This window comes from Geotrypetes seraphini, chromosome 1 (genome assembly GCF_902459505.1).
Source record: "Geotrypetes seraphini chromosome 1, aGeoSer1.1, whole genome shotgun sequence".
Lineage (NCBI taxonomy): Eukaryota > Metazoa > Chordata > Amphibia > Gymnophiona > Dermophiidae > Geotrypetes > Geotrypetes seraphini.
Genome location: NC_047084.1, coordinates 4371636 through 4390419, shown reverse-complemented (window position 1 = coordinate 4390419; position 18784 = coordinate 4371636). Strand labels below are relative to the sequence as shown.

Genomic DNA, 18784 nt, shown 5'->3' with positions numbered 1-18784 from the left:
CTCCATAAATTAATTATTTAGTTTAAATGGTCCTTTTTCTTAGATATTTCTGGGCCAGAAACCCAGAGCCCTGCCCAGTAGTGTATAACCTGTTTATCATCAGAGAATAAGGAAAAGTTCATTTAAAAAAAGACCCTAAATATTTCTAATATTTCAGGCAAGTCTGCTGAAATGAACAACAAAAAGGCTTCCATTGAAAATTAAGTAAGAAAGAAAAACGGTTCATAGTCTAAAGCGCGCGAGGACAAAGGCGCGCCGACAACCAAGTGTGGACAACTGAGCGCAGGACTTCATAGCGCCGAAGAAAAAATGTATTTTAAAGGGCTCCGACAGGGGGTGTTGGTGGGGAACCACCCCACTTTACTTAATAGAGATCACGCTGGCATTGTGGGGGGGTTTGGGGGGGTTGTAACCCCCCTCATTATACTGGAAACTTAACTTTTTCCCTATTTTTTTGGAAAAAAGTTAAGTTTTCAGTATAATGTGGGAGGTTACACCCCCTACACCCCCCCACATGGCAGCGTGAGGCAGCGCGATCCCTATTAAGTAGAGTGGGGGGTTTCCCCCCACCCATCCCATCAGAGCCCTTTAAAATACGGGTTTTCTTTGGCGTGATGAAGCCCTACGCTCAGTTGTCGGTGCGCCTTTGTACTCGTACATTTTTGACCCGTCACCAAGAAAAACAGATGCAGAAAAGAAAAATACACACAGTAATCCTTCCATGTTGCCTTTTATGAAAATATTTGCATACCAAAATAAACAATCCCTAGCATCATCAGTCTATTTAAAAGTCACTTAGAAAATATACAAATTACTGAAATTCAAACCGAACCTGATTATTTTGTTTAATAAAAAGCACCAAGACTAGCTCAGAAGCATTGCTCATTTTTATTTCATGAAGGCAGGAGTGGTGAATTACATTACACACTGATCCTCAAACTGTGATCCACTTGCATCATTCAATAACTGATTTACCAAAAAAAGAAGCATCCAGGTTTATACTGGCAAAACATCTGTAAATTTGGGAAAGCATTAAGGAACCATGTATGATGTTTCTACCAGTTCAAGGTCTATCTTTACACTGATTACATGCTTAAGGCCCCTTTTATTAAGCTGCACTAGAGGTTTTTAGGACGAGCCATCGCGGTAAATACTCCAACGCTCATAGAATTCCTATGAGGGTCAGAATATTTATCTCACTGACCCAAACTAGAAACCTCTAACTTGATAAAAGAGGGGGTTAGTTTGTTCTACCATCCTAGTCTAGTATTACTTCATTAGTTGGGATTGTTTGCTAAGGAAGCAAATATTCACTGGGAAATTAACAATAAGTTTAATCAGGTAACTTCATTTACTGTATAGCATGGGAGTGAAAAGGCCATCTGACCAGTAAAACTGGTCCTGGCTCACCATGTTTAATACTTACATTATCTGTACACTAGAAAAAATATGTATAAATAAGTAAACAAGAAACTATTTAATCTTACTCTGATATTTCATGATGGAATTATCATAAATAAAGATTTAGTTTCTCAAAGTAAACAAAGTGCTGGTGTACATCACCAAACAATGCAGCATGTAGGCTGCACAGAGATATACTTGTGAGATTTTGCACATTGCCTGAAGGTTAACTTGACAATTTTAAGAGGAACTTTCACCAAACAGTGGTAAAAAGTGGCCTTAGTGCATCTTATGCGGGCTACTGCTTGCACATTAAGGCCATTTTTACCACTGAACCTCTAACACCATCTATTTTGCGGTTGGCAGGGACTTTTGTGCTAAACCTTTGCTAACTGGTTAGCTGCGCTGATTAACACAGAACATGCCCACCCTCTGACTCCTAGATATGCCCCTGCACCAAAAAATAAATGTTATTTTTTAGAGCATGGATAGCACGCGCACAAGAAAAAAAATACCATGGCCCTATGGCAGAGGTCTCAAACTCTTTGCAGGGCCACATTTTGGATTTGTAGGTACTTGGAGGGCCTCAGAAAAAATAGATAATGTCTTATTAAAGAAATGACAATTTTGCATGAGGTAAAACTCTTTATAGTTTATAAATCTTTCCTTTTGGCTAAGTCTTAATAATAATATTGTAATTTATAGCTAAAGAGACTGTTTTATTTTACTTTTGTGATTATGATAAATATACCAAGGGCCTCAAAATAGTACCTGGTGGGCCGCCAGTTTGAGACCACTGCCCTAAGGTGTACCACTTTTTGCTGCAATAAGCATGTGTTAGTGTTACTGCAGATCTGTAAAGAGGCCCGTAAACATATATGTTCAAATACCTGCTCCAAGTTCTTTTAAAAAACATCATACTTTTCTGCATAGTTGGGAGAAAAAAATTGGTTTTGAATTACTTATTTATAAGACGTCATAACTTTTGGAACATGGAAGCTTAAACATTTCTTTTGAATGAATATGTATCTCAAACATTGTTTGGACATTGTTTTAATGATCTAAAAATCAAATACAAAAAAATAAACAGGTTTTGAAAGCACCACAGTTATAGAGAGATCTTTGTGGATTTCTCGTAGGACACAAGTTTTTGTTTTGTTTTTTTTTGCTGCTTTTCATATGTTCACTGCAAAGAATTTATACTATGACGCTGCTGATAATTTTGAGTGAAGTTCTAGAATCCTGATATCTCCATGAGCTTTTGCATTTGCTACAAGAACCTGTAGAACAGTAACAACAAAAGACAAGTTAGAAAATAAACTATTACCCAAATTTTTCTAAAGCAATGCCAAACCAATGTCATGAAAGTGTTAACATAACCCACCCTACCAGCAAACATGAAATATAATGTGAACTGCTGACTGACTGACAACTAATTTACAAGATATCAGCACAATTTTTTAAGGGTTAAAATTATCTCAAAGTTAAATTTAGGTCTTTTTCAGCAAGTTAGTACAAATCTCAAAAAGTACATATGAAAAAAAATTATATACTGCCGTATGAATGTCTTCACATACAGTACTTGTGCATTTTTCATATTTCACCTAAACCAGGGGTAGGCAATTGCGGTCCTCGAGAGCCAGAGCCAGGTCAGGTTTTCAGGATATCCACAATAAATATGCATGAGATAGACTTACATCTCAAGGAGGCAGTGCATGCAAATCTATCTCATACATATTCATGGTGGAGATCTTGAAAACCTGACCTGGCTCCGGCTCTCGAGGACCGGAACTGCCTACACCTGACCTAAACAATGCAATTCAAAGTAAGATTTTCACTGAAAAATTGTCTTCTGAATGAACTAAAGTCTGAATGTGGATTTGTCCATTCATTGTTAGCTCGAGTGAAGGACCAAACAGAGGAACAGTTCAGTGCATAAATCAGTGTTAAGGGGCAGTACAGCATAGCTATTCACCTGTAGCAGGTGTTATTCGAGGACAGCAAGTAGCATCCACAGAGGGTTGTGAAAATATCTGCCCGTTGTCCTCAGATAACACCTGCTACAGGTGAGTAACTATGCTTTATCTGAGGACAGGCAATATATTCTCACATGTGAGACTCCCTAGCTGCCATTATGCCTCTAAGAAGAGGGTTATTGACAACTACCATAAGCCTGGCAAAATCAACAAGGATGAAGGGAAGCTGGCATATGCTGAATAGAACTGGCCCCAGTACCAATCCCTGAGGCAATCCACTATCCATCTTTCTTCACTCTGAGTGAATTCTAATTTCCACCACCCTCCCCAACCTATTGGTCAACCAATTTCTGAACTAGTTTACCATCGCAGGTTTCATTCACAAGCCAGTTTTTTTTATGAACCTCCTAAGAGAAAAGTATCAAAGGCTTTGCTGAAATAGACCCTATTTAGTGCATGCCCTCAATCCAGTTCTATGGTAACCTAGTCAAGACAGCTGTTCTCAGTTTCATATTTATCGTGCCTGAAACCTAACACCAATGATTTCATCCCAATTTCAGCACAAGCATTGGCAGACCACTTCGTGAGTAAAATATCCGATCTTAGATCTTCTCTCCCACCAATCTCCTCCACCTCTAGTTTCTGATTCACTATCTACGCCACTGACAGTCCATTATTACTAATCTCCTCCCGTTCAGAATGCTCTCTACCATTTTTTACGATCTTTGAAAAAAAAAAAAAAAAATTGGCAGCAGTCAATAAAACTACTTCTCAATGACTTCTCCTCTCTGAACATGGTTTATCACCCTTAGAAAGAGATATGATTACAAAAAGCCTTATCTCTGGTTCTATTCCCACTGATTGGAAAACAGTAATAGTGTCAATCCTGAAGTAATAGTGTCAGTCCCTTGATAAATCATGCTTTCTAGTTATCATCAGATTTCTAAACTTTTAGAATGTTTTGTGTTTAATCAACTCAGAGCACATAGAATCCTCTAACTTCTTGCACCCTTCACAATCAGGTTTCCGCAAATTTCATTCCACTGAAACTATTGTTGCCTCTCAGCAATTGACCATGGTAAAGCTGTACTTCTCATCTCTTGACCTCTCTGCAGTTTTCGACCTGGTTAGCCACTCTATTCTTCTCTCTCACCTTGCCTCTTTAGGAATATCAAGAACAATACTACATTGATTTTCCTCTGGGGCTTTTGCTAGCCCAGCCCCCACTCAACAAAAAAGGAAAACAAAAAGTCAGAAAAACTTTCACTGTATTTTCCACATAGGTTTATGCAGGAAGTCCTTGGCTAGGATTACCAGCCAGCAAAAGAAAGGCCTAGATTCACTAAGCTTCCTTTCCGTGTCTGATCCGTGGGCCATTGCAGGCAGGCCGACAAATTCACTAAAGGCCAGCATGCAAATGGGGGTGATCAGAGGAACACCCCCCACTGACCACACGGATTATTAGTGAGCGATCCTGAAGCTTGCGCAGACCATCTATAGATGGTCTGCACATGCTTACGAAGCTGTGAACTGATTTTTTTTTTTCTGTTTTTTTACTACTTCGCGAGCCCATGGTTTTAACCCACAAACCATGGGTTAAAACCACGGGCTCACACTGCGGGGGAAGGGCAGGAGAGTTGAGGTGGCGAGTTGGGGATTCAGGCGCTGGGCGGTGAGTCAGGGATTAAGGGTGCAGGGTGGCAAGTTGGGGCAGAGAGCAGGGCAGGGAGAGGACAGTCGGGGCTGAAAAAGGCAGGAGGAGTCGGCAGAGAGCAGGAAAGGTCGTGAGCGACTGGTCCCCACTAGTCGCTTCTTTTTGGATCAGCCAATCCAGTTGGTGTTCCAGGAAAAGTTTAGTGAATCGCGTCCCTTCCTACTTTGCATGCCGTTTACCCTCATTTGCATGTGCAGATCAAAATCGGAGCGGCCACGAAGTTAGTGAATCGGGTCGGGGTCACAAACCGATCGGTACACGATTGGTTTGCTTAGTGAATCTAGCCCAAAGTCTTTTCAGTTCCCACAAAAACACAGTTTGTAATCGATTAGCAAGCAAAGCATTAATTCCCATTTGCCTTCATAGAACAGCACATCTCCATTTCCTGCTGCTCCTCACTTGGCAAGTTCACGGCCAGCTCTAGTTCCATGAGCTGGGCCTCCTGGCTAAGCCTCCTCCAGCTCCATGGCTTCCGGTGCCTTCAGCCCATTCTGAACTCTCAGCCCTTTGAGTTCTCTCAGTCTCTGGAGTCTGGCATTCCTCTCCTCTAGTTGTTCTACTTTCCTATTTAAAAAGGTTCACTCACGCTCCAAACCTTCAAGTGTAGAAGTATCCCCAGCAGCTCTACTACTTCCTTCCTGGTGACTAAAGGGAAAAGCTCTAGGGAGAAGTGTAATGTGGAATGCAGGCAGTCCTTTGCTCCTACTCCCTCTAGAGGTTTGGACAGGAACAACCTCAGACTGAACAAAACATGGTTTCAACTCTGATGTGGTGTATGTGTCAGACTCGATTGTTTGCATTGCTTCGGGGACACAGCTAGCAGGCATGGGCTGCATATCACATTCTGTAGCCAAAATGGTCCTGTGACACTGGGTGCATCGAGGGGAACACAGCTGATGCAAGGTCGAATGGTCTAGGGAGGTTGAGTAGGCAAGACCCCAAAAAAGGCTTGATGCTCCCAGCCTGAAAACAAGCTTAATGGGGTCTAAAGACCTGAAAAATAAAATCAGTGAAAAAATGAAAAATCTTTAACTAATGGATGAAAACAATAAAACCGAAGAAAATGTGAAGAAAAAATGGACCAGAAAGCTGTAGTCAATGCACTAGGGGCAGAGGCATACAGCTGAGGTACCACTAAATAAAAAGAAGGGGAGGTGGGAGAAATGTTGGGAGGGACTTGGCTGCCCAAGTGGGGACCCTCTTGGGACTACCTCTGTCCAGGCAAGAAAGGCCAGCAAAAGTCACTATCTATCCCTTCCAACAGTCTAGCTCTGAACCAAAGGCCTACATAAGACAGCACAGACTTACCATTCCACCTGCTGGAGACTGAGAACAGACTGATTCTATGAGGAACTGACAGCCCACTTGTACTGTTAGAATTCAGTGTGTTCTTAGTTTTCACATGCTGGCAGAGGAGCGTAAACTATCTGTCTGTGCCCGTCTGGAGGGACACTAAAGAAAAGTAAGTTTTACGTACTTGGAGAAACTCCAAAAACACAGCTTCTCAGCTCTGCGGAAAACTAAGGACTGATGGTGTAATTTTGGATCGGAACCTCACAATGAAAAATCAGGTTGACTCCATGGTATGTAAGGGTTTCCACACACTGTGGAAACTGAGAACCATAAGAGCTTATTTTGACATAAATTCATTTCGATTGTTAGTACAAGCTCTGGTCTTGAGTCAACTTGAATATTGTAACTTTGTGCATCTTGTTGGAGCCCCCCAAAATCTGCAGAGACTGCGCAATATTCAGAATGCAGCAATTTGCTTGATTTATAATCTGAAGACGTATGATCATATTACACCTATCGTCAATTACATTAGCTACCAATTGAAGCGCGGATTAAGTTCAAATTTGGTTGTTTCTGTTTTAAGATATTGGCAGGCTTAATTCCAGAATATCTCTTAGAATCACATTCAATAACTCCAAACAATCAAGGAAATCACATGCACTATTTTCTTTTCATTCTGCCAAGGGCTGCAAATTTAAAAGATTTCAACAGGAAAGGGACTTGGGAGTTCTGATCGACAAGTCCATGAAGCCATCTGCACAATGTGCTACGGTGGCGAAAAGGGCGAACAGAATGCTAGGAATGATCAAGAAGGGGATCACGAACAGATCAGAGAAGGTTATCATGCCGCTGTACCGGGCCATGGTGCGCCCTCACCTGGAGTACTGCGTTCAGCACTGGTCGTCGTACATGAAGAAGGACACGGTACAACTCGAAAGGGTCCAGAGAAGAGCGACTAAAATGATTAAGGGGCTGGAGGAATTGCCGTGCAGCGAGATATTAGATAAACTGGGCCTCTTCTCCCTTGAGAAGACGAGACTGCGAGGGGACATGATCGAAACATTCAAAATACTGAAGGGAATAGACTTAGTAGAGATTGACAGACTGTTCACCCTCTCCATGGTAGGGAGAACGAGTGGACACTCTCTAAAGTTGAAAGGGGACAGATTCTGTACAAATGTAAGGAAATTCTTCTTCTCCCGGAGAGTGGTAGAAAACTGGAACGCTCTTCCAGAGTCTGTTATAGGGAAAGACATCCTCCAGGGTTTCAAGACAAAGTTGGACAAGTTCATGTTAAACTGGTGAGACTGGACTCATTTGGAGCACTGGTCTTGACCTTGGGGCCGCTGCGTGGTCTGACCCAGCAGCGGCAATTCTTATGTTCTTATGTCTGCTGTCCTTTCAAGCGGCATTATGGGATAAGGATTTGATTTTCTTAATTATGCCGACTGATTCTTATCTACAATTTCGATGTATCTTAAAAACGTATCTTTTTGCTAAATACTTTGAAAATTAGGCATACCTTACCTTTCTTCTCATCTTTTGTACTCATAATCTTTTGTGAACCGCATAAAACTTAGCGGTATTTGCTGTATAGAAGTGAGTTTTATGTTTTGAACTCCTGCAAGCCGACGGTCGGGAAGGCACCAGTGCATGTGCGGTACAGGAGGTCTTTGAATGACTTAAAGTGACAGTATACTTTTTAACTGTCCATACAGAACTCTGTAGATGTCGTCACCCACATGTGAGAATATACTGCCTGCTTGTCCTCGGATAAAAGTCCAATCTATCCCCACTTACTATTCAGCAACATAGGAGAAGTTTACAGCCTCTCCTCCTCCTACTGGCATGGTGAAAACTTTAAGGAGCTGAGCATGATTTGAGGGATAGAGATTGGGAAATTACTTGTGAAATTTACTACTATTTAACTTACTATTGGATTGGAATAGGGGGCTTGAAGCAATACTCGTTAAGCTAGTAGTGGCAAAGTTACCCAGACAGATTAAATTGTCTTAATAAAGTTAAATATATTGAGTAGCATTTAAGTATATTTGAGTAGCACTTCTATTCTTTATTCATTTTAAATTCATCATCAAGTGTAACCAATTATACCATTGAATACTTGACTGAAGCTATTAGTATGACACTGCTGCTCACTAATGTAATGAATATTACTTTTAAAAAAAATACTGTCCCTTATCCTTTCTAGGAATTTTTTTTTAAGTTCATGCAGTATTATTCTTTAACAATATGGACATCCAAAAACCAACAAGAAGCAGAATTACTTTAGCAACAGGTCCTAAGTCACAAATTCCTCCACTGAGAAAATCTCTCTAAAACAATAGTTCCCAAACCCTATCCTGGAGGACCACCAGCCAGTCAGGTTTTCAGGATAGTCCTAATGAATATGCATGGACAAGATTTGCATTACTGTCACCTCCATTATATGCAAATCTCTCTCATGCATATTCATTAGGGCTATCCCGAAAACCTGACTGGCTGGTGGTCCTCCAGGACAGGACATTGCTCTAAAGGTTCCCATGTTTTATTAAATTCCCTCTGATGACTCCTCTTCCTCACCATAGCTTTTTCACATTTTACATGTAAGGTAGACTAGGTTCCATCACATATCAAAATCTAAAATCTTACTGTTTTTCTAGTTAGAATTAATTATAAGCAAAACACTAAGTTGCCTTGGAAAGTTCCAACTTACAGCAATTTTACTATTTTATACAATTGATCCTAAATAAGCAATATTTTACATACATGGTGCCATGCTGCCTGCCAAAAATACTACATGTAGACACAGTCATACAATATACAGTATATGCAAGTGTGGCCCCTGATAGCCTTACAAGTCCAACATCTAACATTTGCGAACCCTGAAATTTAGACACCTTCATGGGAGTCTAAAGGGCTCTGTGGGACACAAAATAAATTGCATCATAGATGCTGATTCATGCTGAGTATTTTAAAAAGACACTTAGGTACTCACATAGGCTCTCACTTGCCCTCCCAATCTAAGCAATCTGTTATAAAATTAGCCTTATAGGCGCAGATTCTCTAACCAGCGCCACTGTCAGCGCCCACTGATTGTGTGTCAATCATGCAACAGCGCCGGTTACTGAATCGTGCCTCCAGCAAAGATAGGTGCCAAAAATGTAGGCCAGGATTTTCCAGGCCTACATTTCTGGCACCTAACTTTGAAGTGAATCGCACCTCCCACAATAGTGTTAGGCAGCCTAGAGCGCTTATGGAGTTGTGATTCCAGGACTGATATTTTAGGCACTGATTTTTGAGGCACCAGTTGGCACCTTGAAAGTTAAAATATTATTTAAACAGCGTTTTTTTTTTTTGTTTGTTTGTTTTTACTGAGCTTGGGTGCCTACCAGTGTCGTTTAGAGAATCCTTGCCACAGTGCTTAATTTGAACTACCACAACCTCTGAAATCATGATTTTGTCTGAATTATGTTGCTTATGGCTTATTTGTGATGCATAAAATGCAACCTTTAATAAGCTTAAAAAGTCAAGAAATGTCTCTTACATCAATAAATTCATCGTCATATTTTGCATGTAAGTGTCTTAGAAGATACCACCGTGCAACTGAAGTAATTGTCTCAGGATAGCCAGGCTGATATACTACCCGTTCCAAAATACGACGGGTTTCCCTAGGATGCAAAAACAAAATTCCACTAAGTACATATCAAGTCAAAAAACAAACTTTTTTTTCTAAGAAACAACACACTGCATACCTTATCCTTTTCAGTGTTGAACTACAGACTAAAATTATGAAAGACCATTTTAGAATTTTGGGGGTGGGGTGGAGAGAATATGCTGCCATTATTTTTCTCTTTGTGGTCTGCAAAGTTAAATTAAGTATCCACAATAGCTCTTGAACACTAGTATTCTTATGGATTCACACAGATAACAGAACCTGGACTGGATTAGGGGTGTCAGGTCAAAAGCGCGCCGGGACAAAGGCGCGCGCAGACAATTGAGCGCAGCGCAGAGGCGTGCGCCGCAGAAAATTACTGTTTTTACGGCTCTGACGGGGGGGCGTGGGGGGAACCCCCCCACTTTACTTAATAGAGATCGCGCCACGTTGTGGAGGCGTTGTGGGGGGTGAGGGGGGTTGTAACCCCCCACATTTTACTGAAAACTTCACTTTTTTCCTGTTTTTAGGGAAAAAGTTAAGTTTACAGTAAAATGTGGAGGGTTACAACCCAAAAACAAGTACTAAAGAAGTGTCAAATATGATGCAAACAACACAATCACTTCTGAAGAAATACTGTTGATAGTTCTATGGCTTGGCATTTGTGTGTTCATAGAGGGTTACAATCCCCCAAATCCCCCACAACGCCGGTACGATCTCTATTAAGTAAACTGGGGGGGCTCCCCAACAAAACCCCCCGTCAGAGCCCCTAAAAACTGTAATTTTCTTCGGCGCGCGCCTTTGTCTTTCGCCGAGTTGTCTATGAACCGGATTAGGAACTAATTGAGAAGAAGACAACAGAGGGTATTAATAAATGGAGCTCACTTTGAGGAAAGGGATGGTTCCAGTGGTGTATCAAAAGATTTGGTTCTTAAATTTATTAACAATTTAACAGAGATTCCAGAAAAAGAAATCCACTTATCAATCCTTATGGTTAAACTCCAAGGTTCAAATTGGCGAGTCTAGGATCTTATGGAAACATTGGATGCAGGCTGGTATACGTACATTGGATGATGTTTTATTAAATGGAAAATTGCTTGATTTTTCATGACTGCAACAATCTTTTGGTATTGCAAAGTCTCAAATTTATATGTGGTTGCAGTTGAAGCATTTCTTTCTTTATACATTTGTTCAGCATTTCTTGCCCCTGTTTCTGACACTGCTACTTGAAGTTTTTTCTGCCACACAGTTGTATCAGTATTCTTATATGCTTTTAACTGTGCAGTACGGCAGGCTCTTTCATATAGTTCTACATATTTTCCTTTTGGGTTGGTGTTCTGTTTTTTTTCAATAGTTTTTGCTGTATCATTAACCTTGTTGGTGTCACTTTTAGCATTTTGGGTTTCCCCTTACAGTTATGCTGACGGAATTGTTTCCTTCTTTGTTGTCCTTTGATTTTCTTCTGTGTTCTTTTGGCTTATTTTCCTTTGGTGTGGTTTTTCTTCCCTCTTCCTCCCTTTCTTTTTTCTTTCTTTCTCCCTTCTTTTCTCTCAGCCCCTTTTTTTCTTTTCTATTTTTTCTCCTTACCTGTGGCTTTTCATATCTCTCTTTGCACTCACCTTCCTCTTTCTTCAGTTCAGGTTTTACAATGCATGAAATGTTACACTCGAGATTCTCTGTATTAACATTCTATAAAGTTGCTATTTTATTAGTTATGTAGTGATACACTTGAGATTTTCTGCATTAACATCCTGTATGGTTGCTAGCTTGTTACAAAGCTTGTTCTTTCAATCAAATAGTTTTTGAAGTTTGTTTACGCAGCTACATGTTTTGTGCTCTTTTATTGTCTTATGTAAATATTATGTTATGCTGTAGATTTTTAGTTTTTCTCCTGATGAAATATGGTATTTTGATGGTCCTATTTCCATATTTTTACTACACAGCTTTGTTTTATCCCAGACATGCCATCTGTGAACATATATATACACCACAGGTTTGGTTTCATTTTTAGGTATTTGCATAAACATTATCATATATTTTGTTTGTGTCATTCATTATATTTATATGTATTTATTTATTTACTTGATTGGCCTCTGGTATTCATTTACTTGTATGGCTTAGAAAATTTTTTTTAAAAAATTTTTAATTTTTATATGATGTGTTTTAATATGTTGTGTTATATTTTTATGTTTAGTGACCCCTGATGCAGACGTTCCTCAGATGTCAAAACATAGTACTGTGTCGGGTCCACAGCTTCTGCTTGTGTCCTTTTATGAAATAAACAAGTTGGTTTTACATCAGTGATCTTCAGTGGAGTGTTCATTGTTCATTCCCATTTCTTTTTGTACTGCAGTTAAAGCAAGCCATTCAGAAGGGGTTCCCTGATTAGCGAAATCTAAAAAATCATTATAGCTTGCAGGTCCTATGCTTCCAGACAGATTTCCTAGGGCATCATGCTGCTCAGTGGTATAAATTAATATCTGGCTTTCTGAATAAAAACCCAAAAACTAGACTTAGAGACATTTGGAGCATTGAGTTAAAGCAGCAGAGTTAAAGCCGCAGATTTCTGCATCTCAATGGCCACGAATTTGGACTTGGAGGATGAGGTATACAGCGTCAGCATCTATGAGACAAACATGGTTTTTTTTTTGCTACATAGAAGTTTTTGGACTCTGCCACGACGGCGCTGGAGAATCGAAGAACAGTGGCTGAGGCACTTTTGTCCTTCACTGCCTGCTCCCCCTTCCCCAGACCGACATCGCATTTACAGTTCTGGGACTCAGGAAGCCAATGCTCTGTGCTGGTGAAGGACCTTGAGCATCTGCACATACTCAAGGCTTGCTGGACCCCCTTCAAGAATCCCGTAGAGGGTGGGAGCCAGCAGGCCTTGAGCACACAGACGCTCAAGGCCCTTCACCAGCCTAGCACATAGCGTTGGTTTCCTGAGTCCTGGAACTGTAAGTGTGATGTCGGTCTGGGGTGGGGGGTGGGTAGTGGAGGATGGGAGTGCCGGTCATTGAGGTGGGAGGAGGAAGATAGCAATGAAAGTCATCAAGGTGGATAGCAGTGCTGGTCGTCGGAGCGGGGATGGAGGACAGTAGGCTGGACATTGGGGGTGGGGTGGAAAATAGCAGCATTGGTCATCGGGTGGGGTGGGGAGGGGAGGAAAAAAGCACCATCATCTAAATGAGAACATAATGAATAAAAGATGGAAGCACGGAAGGGAGTGGCTAATGAAAAATCTGGTCACTCTGACTATTCTTTCATCTACAAGCATCTTGTAGTTTAGGCCCTGTAATGGCTAAGCAACACTATCTGCCAGGACCTCAAAGCTGAAAAACTCGTACTCTAAGTGGCTGTTGAAAACAATTGAAACCAGAAGTCCTCTCAATACAAACTTAACATTTTTCTTCCTGCTCACAAGGCAAAGAAAAAGCATGTTGAATTAGGTGATTTCCTAAAAAGATCTCAGTGGAATGAAGACAGTTTTCCGGAATGCAGGTGTTACTAGGCTGACTCAGGCCTGGACCATGAGACAGATCTTTCTAAAGCAGAAGTTAACCATGTCGAGATGCTGAGTGAGACCAGCACAAATAAGCTGATTGGCAACAGAGGCTTTTCCTGCATAGCTCTTCTGAAAGCCACAGGTCCATAAATTCTGCCAGATGATGCATTTAGATACTGGCATGGAACATTCTCTGTTTAGAAGACAGCAACTTCATTTTAGAAATCCAGATTTACCACTTTGATATTCTAATCTAATCATTTATATACCGGTTCATCTTCTAAGTTAGAAGCTGGACTCGATTTACATGAAGATACTTGATGAAATAAAAGGATCAGATCTAATTAGCGGTTCTAATAAAGTCATTGTAACATAATCTACATCCTCAATAAGAATAATTAAAAAGACATGTTTTTAAAGATTTTCTAAAGATTGGAAGAAATGGAAGAATTCTAATCTTAGCAAGAAGTTCATTCCAAATAGATGTAAAAACATATGAAAAAGATCGAGAAATATAACCCAGAGATTTTATTCTTTTAAGATAAGGAAAAGACATCTTATACAACTTCAGATGCTTTCTTGATTTTATAGACCGTAAAGAATTCAAAGAAATGGAAGCCAAAGGTGCAAAAATTCCATGCAAAATTTTAAATCTAATACTTGCACATTTAAATTGAATTTTGAGATGGACTGGAAGCCAGTGAAGTGCTTTTAAAAGAGGAGACACATGATCATATTTCTTTTTACCAAAAATCAATTTAGCTGCCGTATTCTGAATTGTAATCTTTTTAATTTCCCTTACTTAAAAAGACATAAAGAGAATTGCAGTAATCTGATTGTACCAATATTATAAAATGTTGTTGGTAAAATAGATGACAAACTTTTATTAACATACGAAGACTAAAAAAGCATTTCTTAGAAAGAGTATTAGCTTGACATTGAAGGGAGAGTGAGGAATCCAACAGAAAAGCTAATATCTTAGAAGAATACTTGATGTTTAAAGAATCTCCAGTTGTCAAGAAGACCTATATTAGGGCCAAACCTTAATAACTTAGTTTTTTTTTGCATCGAGCTTCATCTGAACATAGGTGGTCCAGTTTTGGAGCCTAGATATACATGCGTTTGTTTGCTGTCAGATCAATCAAAGTTGGATCCACTTCTAGTAATATAAAAATGTCATCTGCATAAGTAAAAATGGATTCTAGGTTTGTTAGCTTAAGTTTCCTTAGTGTAGAAGAAGAGGAGACAAAGGAGAGCCTTGTGGCACCCCACACAATGATCTCCACACAAAAGATGAATAACCATCAACATATGCATGGTAAGATCGTAATGTTAAAAATCCTCTAAACCAATTCAATACTTTTTGATCTAACCCTATCTCAGACAATAATCGCATTAGAATGTTTCATATATGTTCTTCCATCTTCAGAAAGAAACAGAATTTACAAGCATTCTATTATCTACAGTAGCAAATGCTATACTTGGAAAGAACATGACAGAACATCCTACCTTGCTCCCATTTTTACACTGAACTGTAGCAATCCTTGAAGGAGAACAGCAAGCGGACAAAATGAAATCTTCAGAGCTTCTGTTGTTGCCTCTTGAACTAGCGCTGGCCAGTGATCGCTTGAAACTTTAACCTATAGTGAAGCAAAATATAGTATGCAATATTATACTTTCACCAATGGGGAATGAGTATGATATTAAACATATAACATTTTCATTGTGCTACTGATACATGAATAGCCTTAGAAAAATAAGACTAGAAGTCAATTTACATTCCCAAATACCTGCAATGGATGATCTACATCTGCAGTTCTGGTGTACTTTCAGACATTGCTTCAGCCTTGTTGATTCCTAGTAAAGATCTGCAGCCCTTTCCTACTATAGTTGTGGATCTTGCTTCATCATAAGCTTAAATTCCAATTCCCACCCCAGCACTTTCCATGGGCAGGATCCTGATCAGGGCTTTTGTTTATTTGAGTGCAGATCCTGACTTATGGTTACCCTCCAGCCTGCACACAAGACATTTTATGCCTGGCTCAGTCTGAGCGTACACTCCTGAAGATTTGGGCCTCTCTCTAAGCTCTATAAGAACTCAGAAAGCAGTAACCCAACAACTAGAGAATCTGTTCATCTTAAGAGAAATCCCCTATATATGATGAATCATAGAGGTACTAGCATGAACTGAATTGGCTCTGCAGCACCCTAATTTACTTAACCATCCCAGCACTGCAGAGCTAAGTCAGAGAAGAGCTTCAGGAACCCTCAGAAACTGTAATTCTACTTTTCTGATTGCTTGCTTATTAATGAAACAAATGGCATTCCTCCTGCTTCCAACCAGTCCTTTTTGAAGGTTCATTGACGCCTTCTTTAGTGGCTTTAAAAAGTTACCTTACCAAACAAATTTTAAGAGCAAGCATAGCTAGCCGAAGGAGACTGGATAACTTTCCATTCCAGTTACTCTGCTGTGATGCTATCTGTAGGCTTTTTCTATAACACATTTCGGCAGCAACCATCATTCCTTGGGATTGGTATACCTCTGCCAGCCACTGAAACAAAGCAAGAAATTAGGAAATGTCAATCAATTGTCCATTTAAGGTCAATTGTGCCTCTATAATTGTAGTGCAATGTCCTAGTAGGTTTGGAGGAAACTGAATTCTTTTAAAGGTGAATGGACCGTTCAGGTCTTTATCTGCTGTCATTTACTGTTACTATGTATTTGACCCGTGTAACAAGTAACCAAAAATGACACTATACATGCAACTTTGAGAGCACACAGGTTACACCTCTGAAAGTAGTGATCTGAAAAACTCATATGTATCACCTTTGGAAAATTTTTATGCTGATTCACACAAAATGTATTTAAATGTTACTATCTTTGGCCTATTACATGATAATTTTCAGAAGAAATATGAGCTTACTTTTTTGATGAAATGATTACAAATTTAATAAGTTTAAATAAAATAGAAACAAACAGGACAAGCTGTAGTTATAAAGAGAGAAGGAAAGGAGTATAGGTGATTCAGTTACACAACTACTGCAGTTAGAATCAGATGCCACCAATACAAGTACCTTTTGTGTCAAGCACAAGAAGCAAGTATTGTAAAAGCAACTTAGAGGAAAACTTGTCATAAATTTTTCTTAAATGAGGAAATTGTGGTGCCTGAATCTTGGGGCCAAGTTATAGAATTGCCCTTGTATCTTAAGTACTTTCAATTAGATGCACCCTTTATGCCTACCATTGATGTGGCATAAATGGTCATACCTAAATTTAGGAAAACCAGTCTGGGTTTATGCTAGTATTCTAGAATAGCTTCTTGGTGAACAGGTGCTGCTATATAGAAATGGTGCTCAGTGCATGACATTGGTACAACTAAAATAAGGAGGCATGTTATAAAAGTGCCCTCTTAATATTCAAAAATAGGCTTTTAGAAAACTGTTCTCCCAGTCTTCAGGGAAAATCTGCAAAAAAGCCTATGTGCACAGCTTACCTAGACTGAAAGGAGGTGTTCTTGGGGGTGGGATTGGGGAGGGGGGGTGTCAATATTTACACATGTATGCAGGCAAAGAACCCATGAAACTAATATGCACTAAGAGAAGGTGTAAATATATGCACAAAATTGCATAAAGTCCCTGAGTTTTAGAAGGAAGAAAAATCCACACATAAATTGTAAAAGAAAAATATCAACAAATGCTGTAGACTTCTAGCTAGATTTTTAAATTTAGCACTTTTTATAGTTCTTATTTATACTTATTTGGCCTATTTCTGACCAAAATGTAATTCTGTTTAGTGGTCTCAACCCAGTCCTATGGACACACCCAGCCAGTTAGATTTTCAGGATAGCCACATTGAATATGAATAAAATGGATTTTCATACAAAAGAGGCAATGTATGCAAATCTATCTCAGAGCAACAAAAGGAGTCCAACAGAATCTGCAGGAAAACCAAACAAAAACTGCAGACAATGTACACGATGCAGGCAAAAATTTATTGTATCAAACTTAAAATACAGTGATATAAGAACCTTTTTACCAACCAAGAGACCCAACACGGTCCGTGTTTCGGACAACACGCCTTCTTCAGGGGTCCATGGTAAATAAGGTATAAAATATACTGCAAAAAAATGAAGATAACAACAAGTGCCTGTGTGTTGAAATCGCCGAGAAACGCTGCCAGGAGTAAAGCCTCTCAAAAGTGGATTTTCATACAAAAGAGGCAATGTATGCAAATCTATCTCATGCACATTCATTGTGCATATCCTGAAAACCTGACTGGCGAGGGATGCCTTAAGCACTGGGTTGACTGCATTAGATGAAGGGAACAAGAAAGAGTCGAGGAGAAAAGAGGGACTTACAATCCAAGCTACTAATGAAGTGGAATTAGATGCAACTGTTTTCTTCAGTTCTTCCAAGATGGCTTCCGGAAGTTGTTCACCTGACTGCAGGAGCTGTTTACACTGAACTTGTCTCAGGAGCAAGAGCAGAGTTGACTGATCAGAGCAACTTTTTAAGCCCTGGAAAAGCAACATAAGTGAAAATTTAAAAATTCCTGCCCTTCTATTATTTGGGTACAATTACAGCTAAAAAGTTCTTCCCCTTTGTGTCTGTGAGCTAAGCTATTGATAACTCAGAATCTTATCAATCAATTACTATCAGGATGGCCTGCTTTAGAATAAAAATGAATAACCATTTCAGAGATCTGAAAACACCATATTTTTCACACTAAATAACCAAGGGCTATTTTTTTCTCTTTTAAAAATCATTTTGCTGTTTCTCACTTGATTGTGAAATAAATGCTGCACAATATTAATACGAGGGCTGTTCAAAAAGTATCAGACCTTAATTTTTCTTGTGTAAGCAAATAAAGTTAGGGAGGCGTGGTTTGGTGTATATATGTAGGCGATCCTAATGTGCATGCTTGAATTTTTTCCCCGACTACAGAAGCTGTCAGTCGCTGGCAGACCACTGATGAGTGAGGAAGTGTAAGTGAGCGCCGTCCGATTTTCATTTTTGACAAAATGACAGAAAAAGTTGAACAATTCTACTGCATTAAATTTTGTGTAAAGCTTGGCGATTCCCAAGTGGAAATGATCCTCAAAATTCAACAGGCCTTCGGGGATGAAGCAATAGGCACCACACAGATAAAGGAGTGGTACAACTGCTTCAGAGATGACTGCACATCAGTGGAGAGTGAAGCACGTTCTGGTAGGCCCTCAACATTCAGAAATGAGATCGTCATT

The 18784-nt window shown here is 39.6% G+C and overlaps 1 protein-coding gene across 3 annotated transcripts in view; it reads right to left on the bottom strand.

Moving 5' to 3' along the window:
- Positions 1 to 2082: 2082 nt before the first annotated feature.
- The window catches only part of TTC37 (tetratricopeptide repeat domain 37), a 238848-nt gene continuing 222146 nt past the window's right edge, over positions 2083 to 18784 (bottom strand). For all 3 annotated transcript variants that reach the window (XM_033917115.1, XM_033917275.1, XM_033917201.1), the window contains exons 37-41: positions 17900 to 18058; positions 15941 to 16093; positions 15051 to 15181; positions 9929 to 10052; positions 2083 to 2681 (exon numbers count right to left, since the gene is read on the bottom strand). In XM_033917115.1, the coding sequence (XP_033773006.1) occupies positions 2604 to 2681; positions 9929 to 10052; positions 15051 to 15181; positions 15941 to 16093; positions 17900 to 18058 (645 nt within the window). In that variant the 3' untranslated portion in view covers positions 2083 to 2603. The remainder of the gene's footprint in view (positions 2682 to 9928; positions 10053 to 15050; positions 15182 to 15940; positions 16094 to 17899; positions 18059 to 18784) is intronic.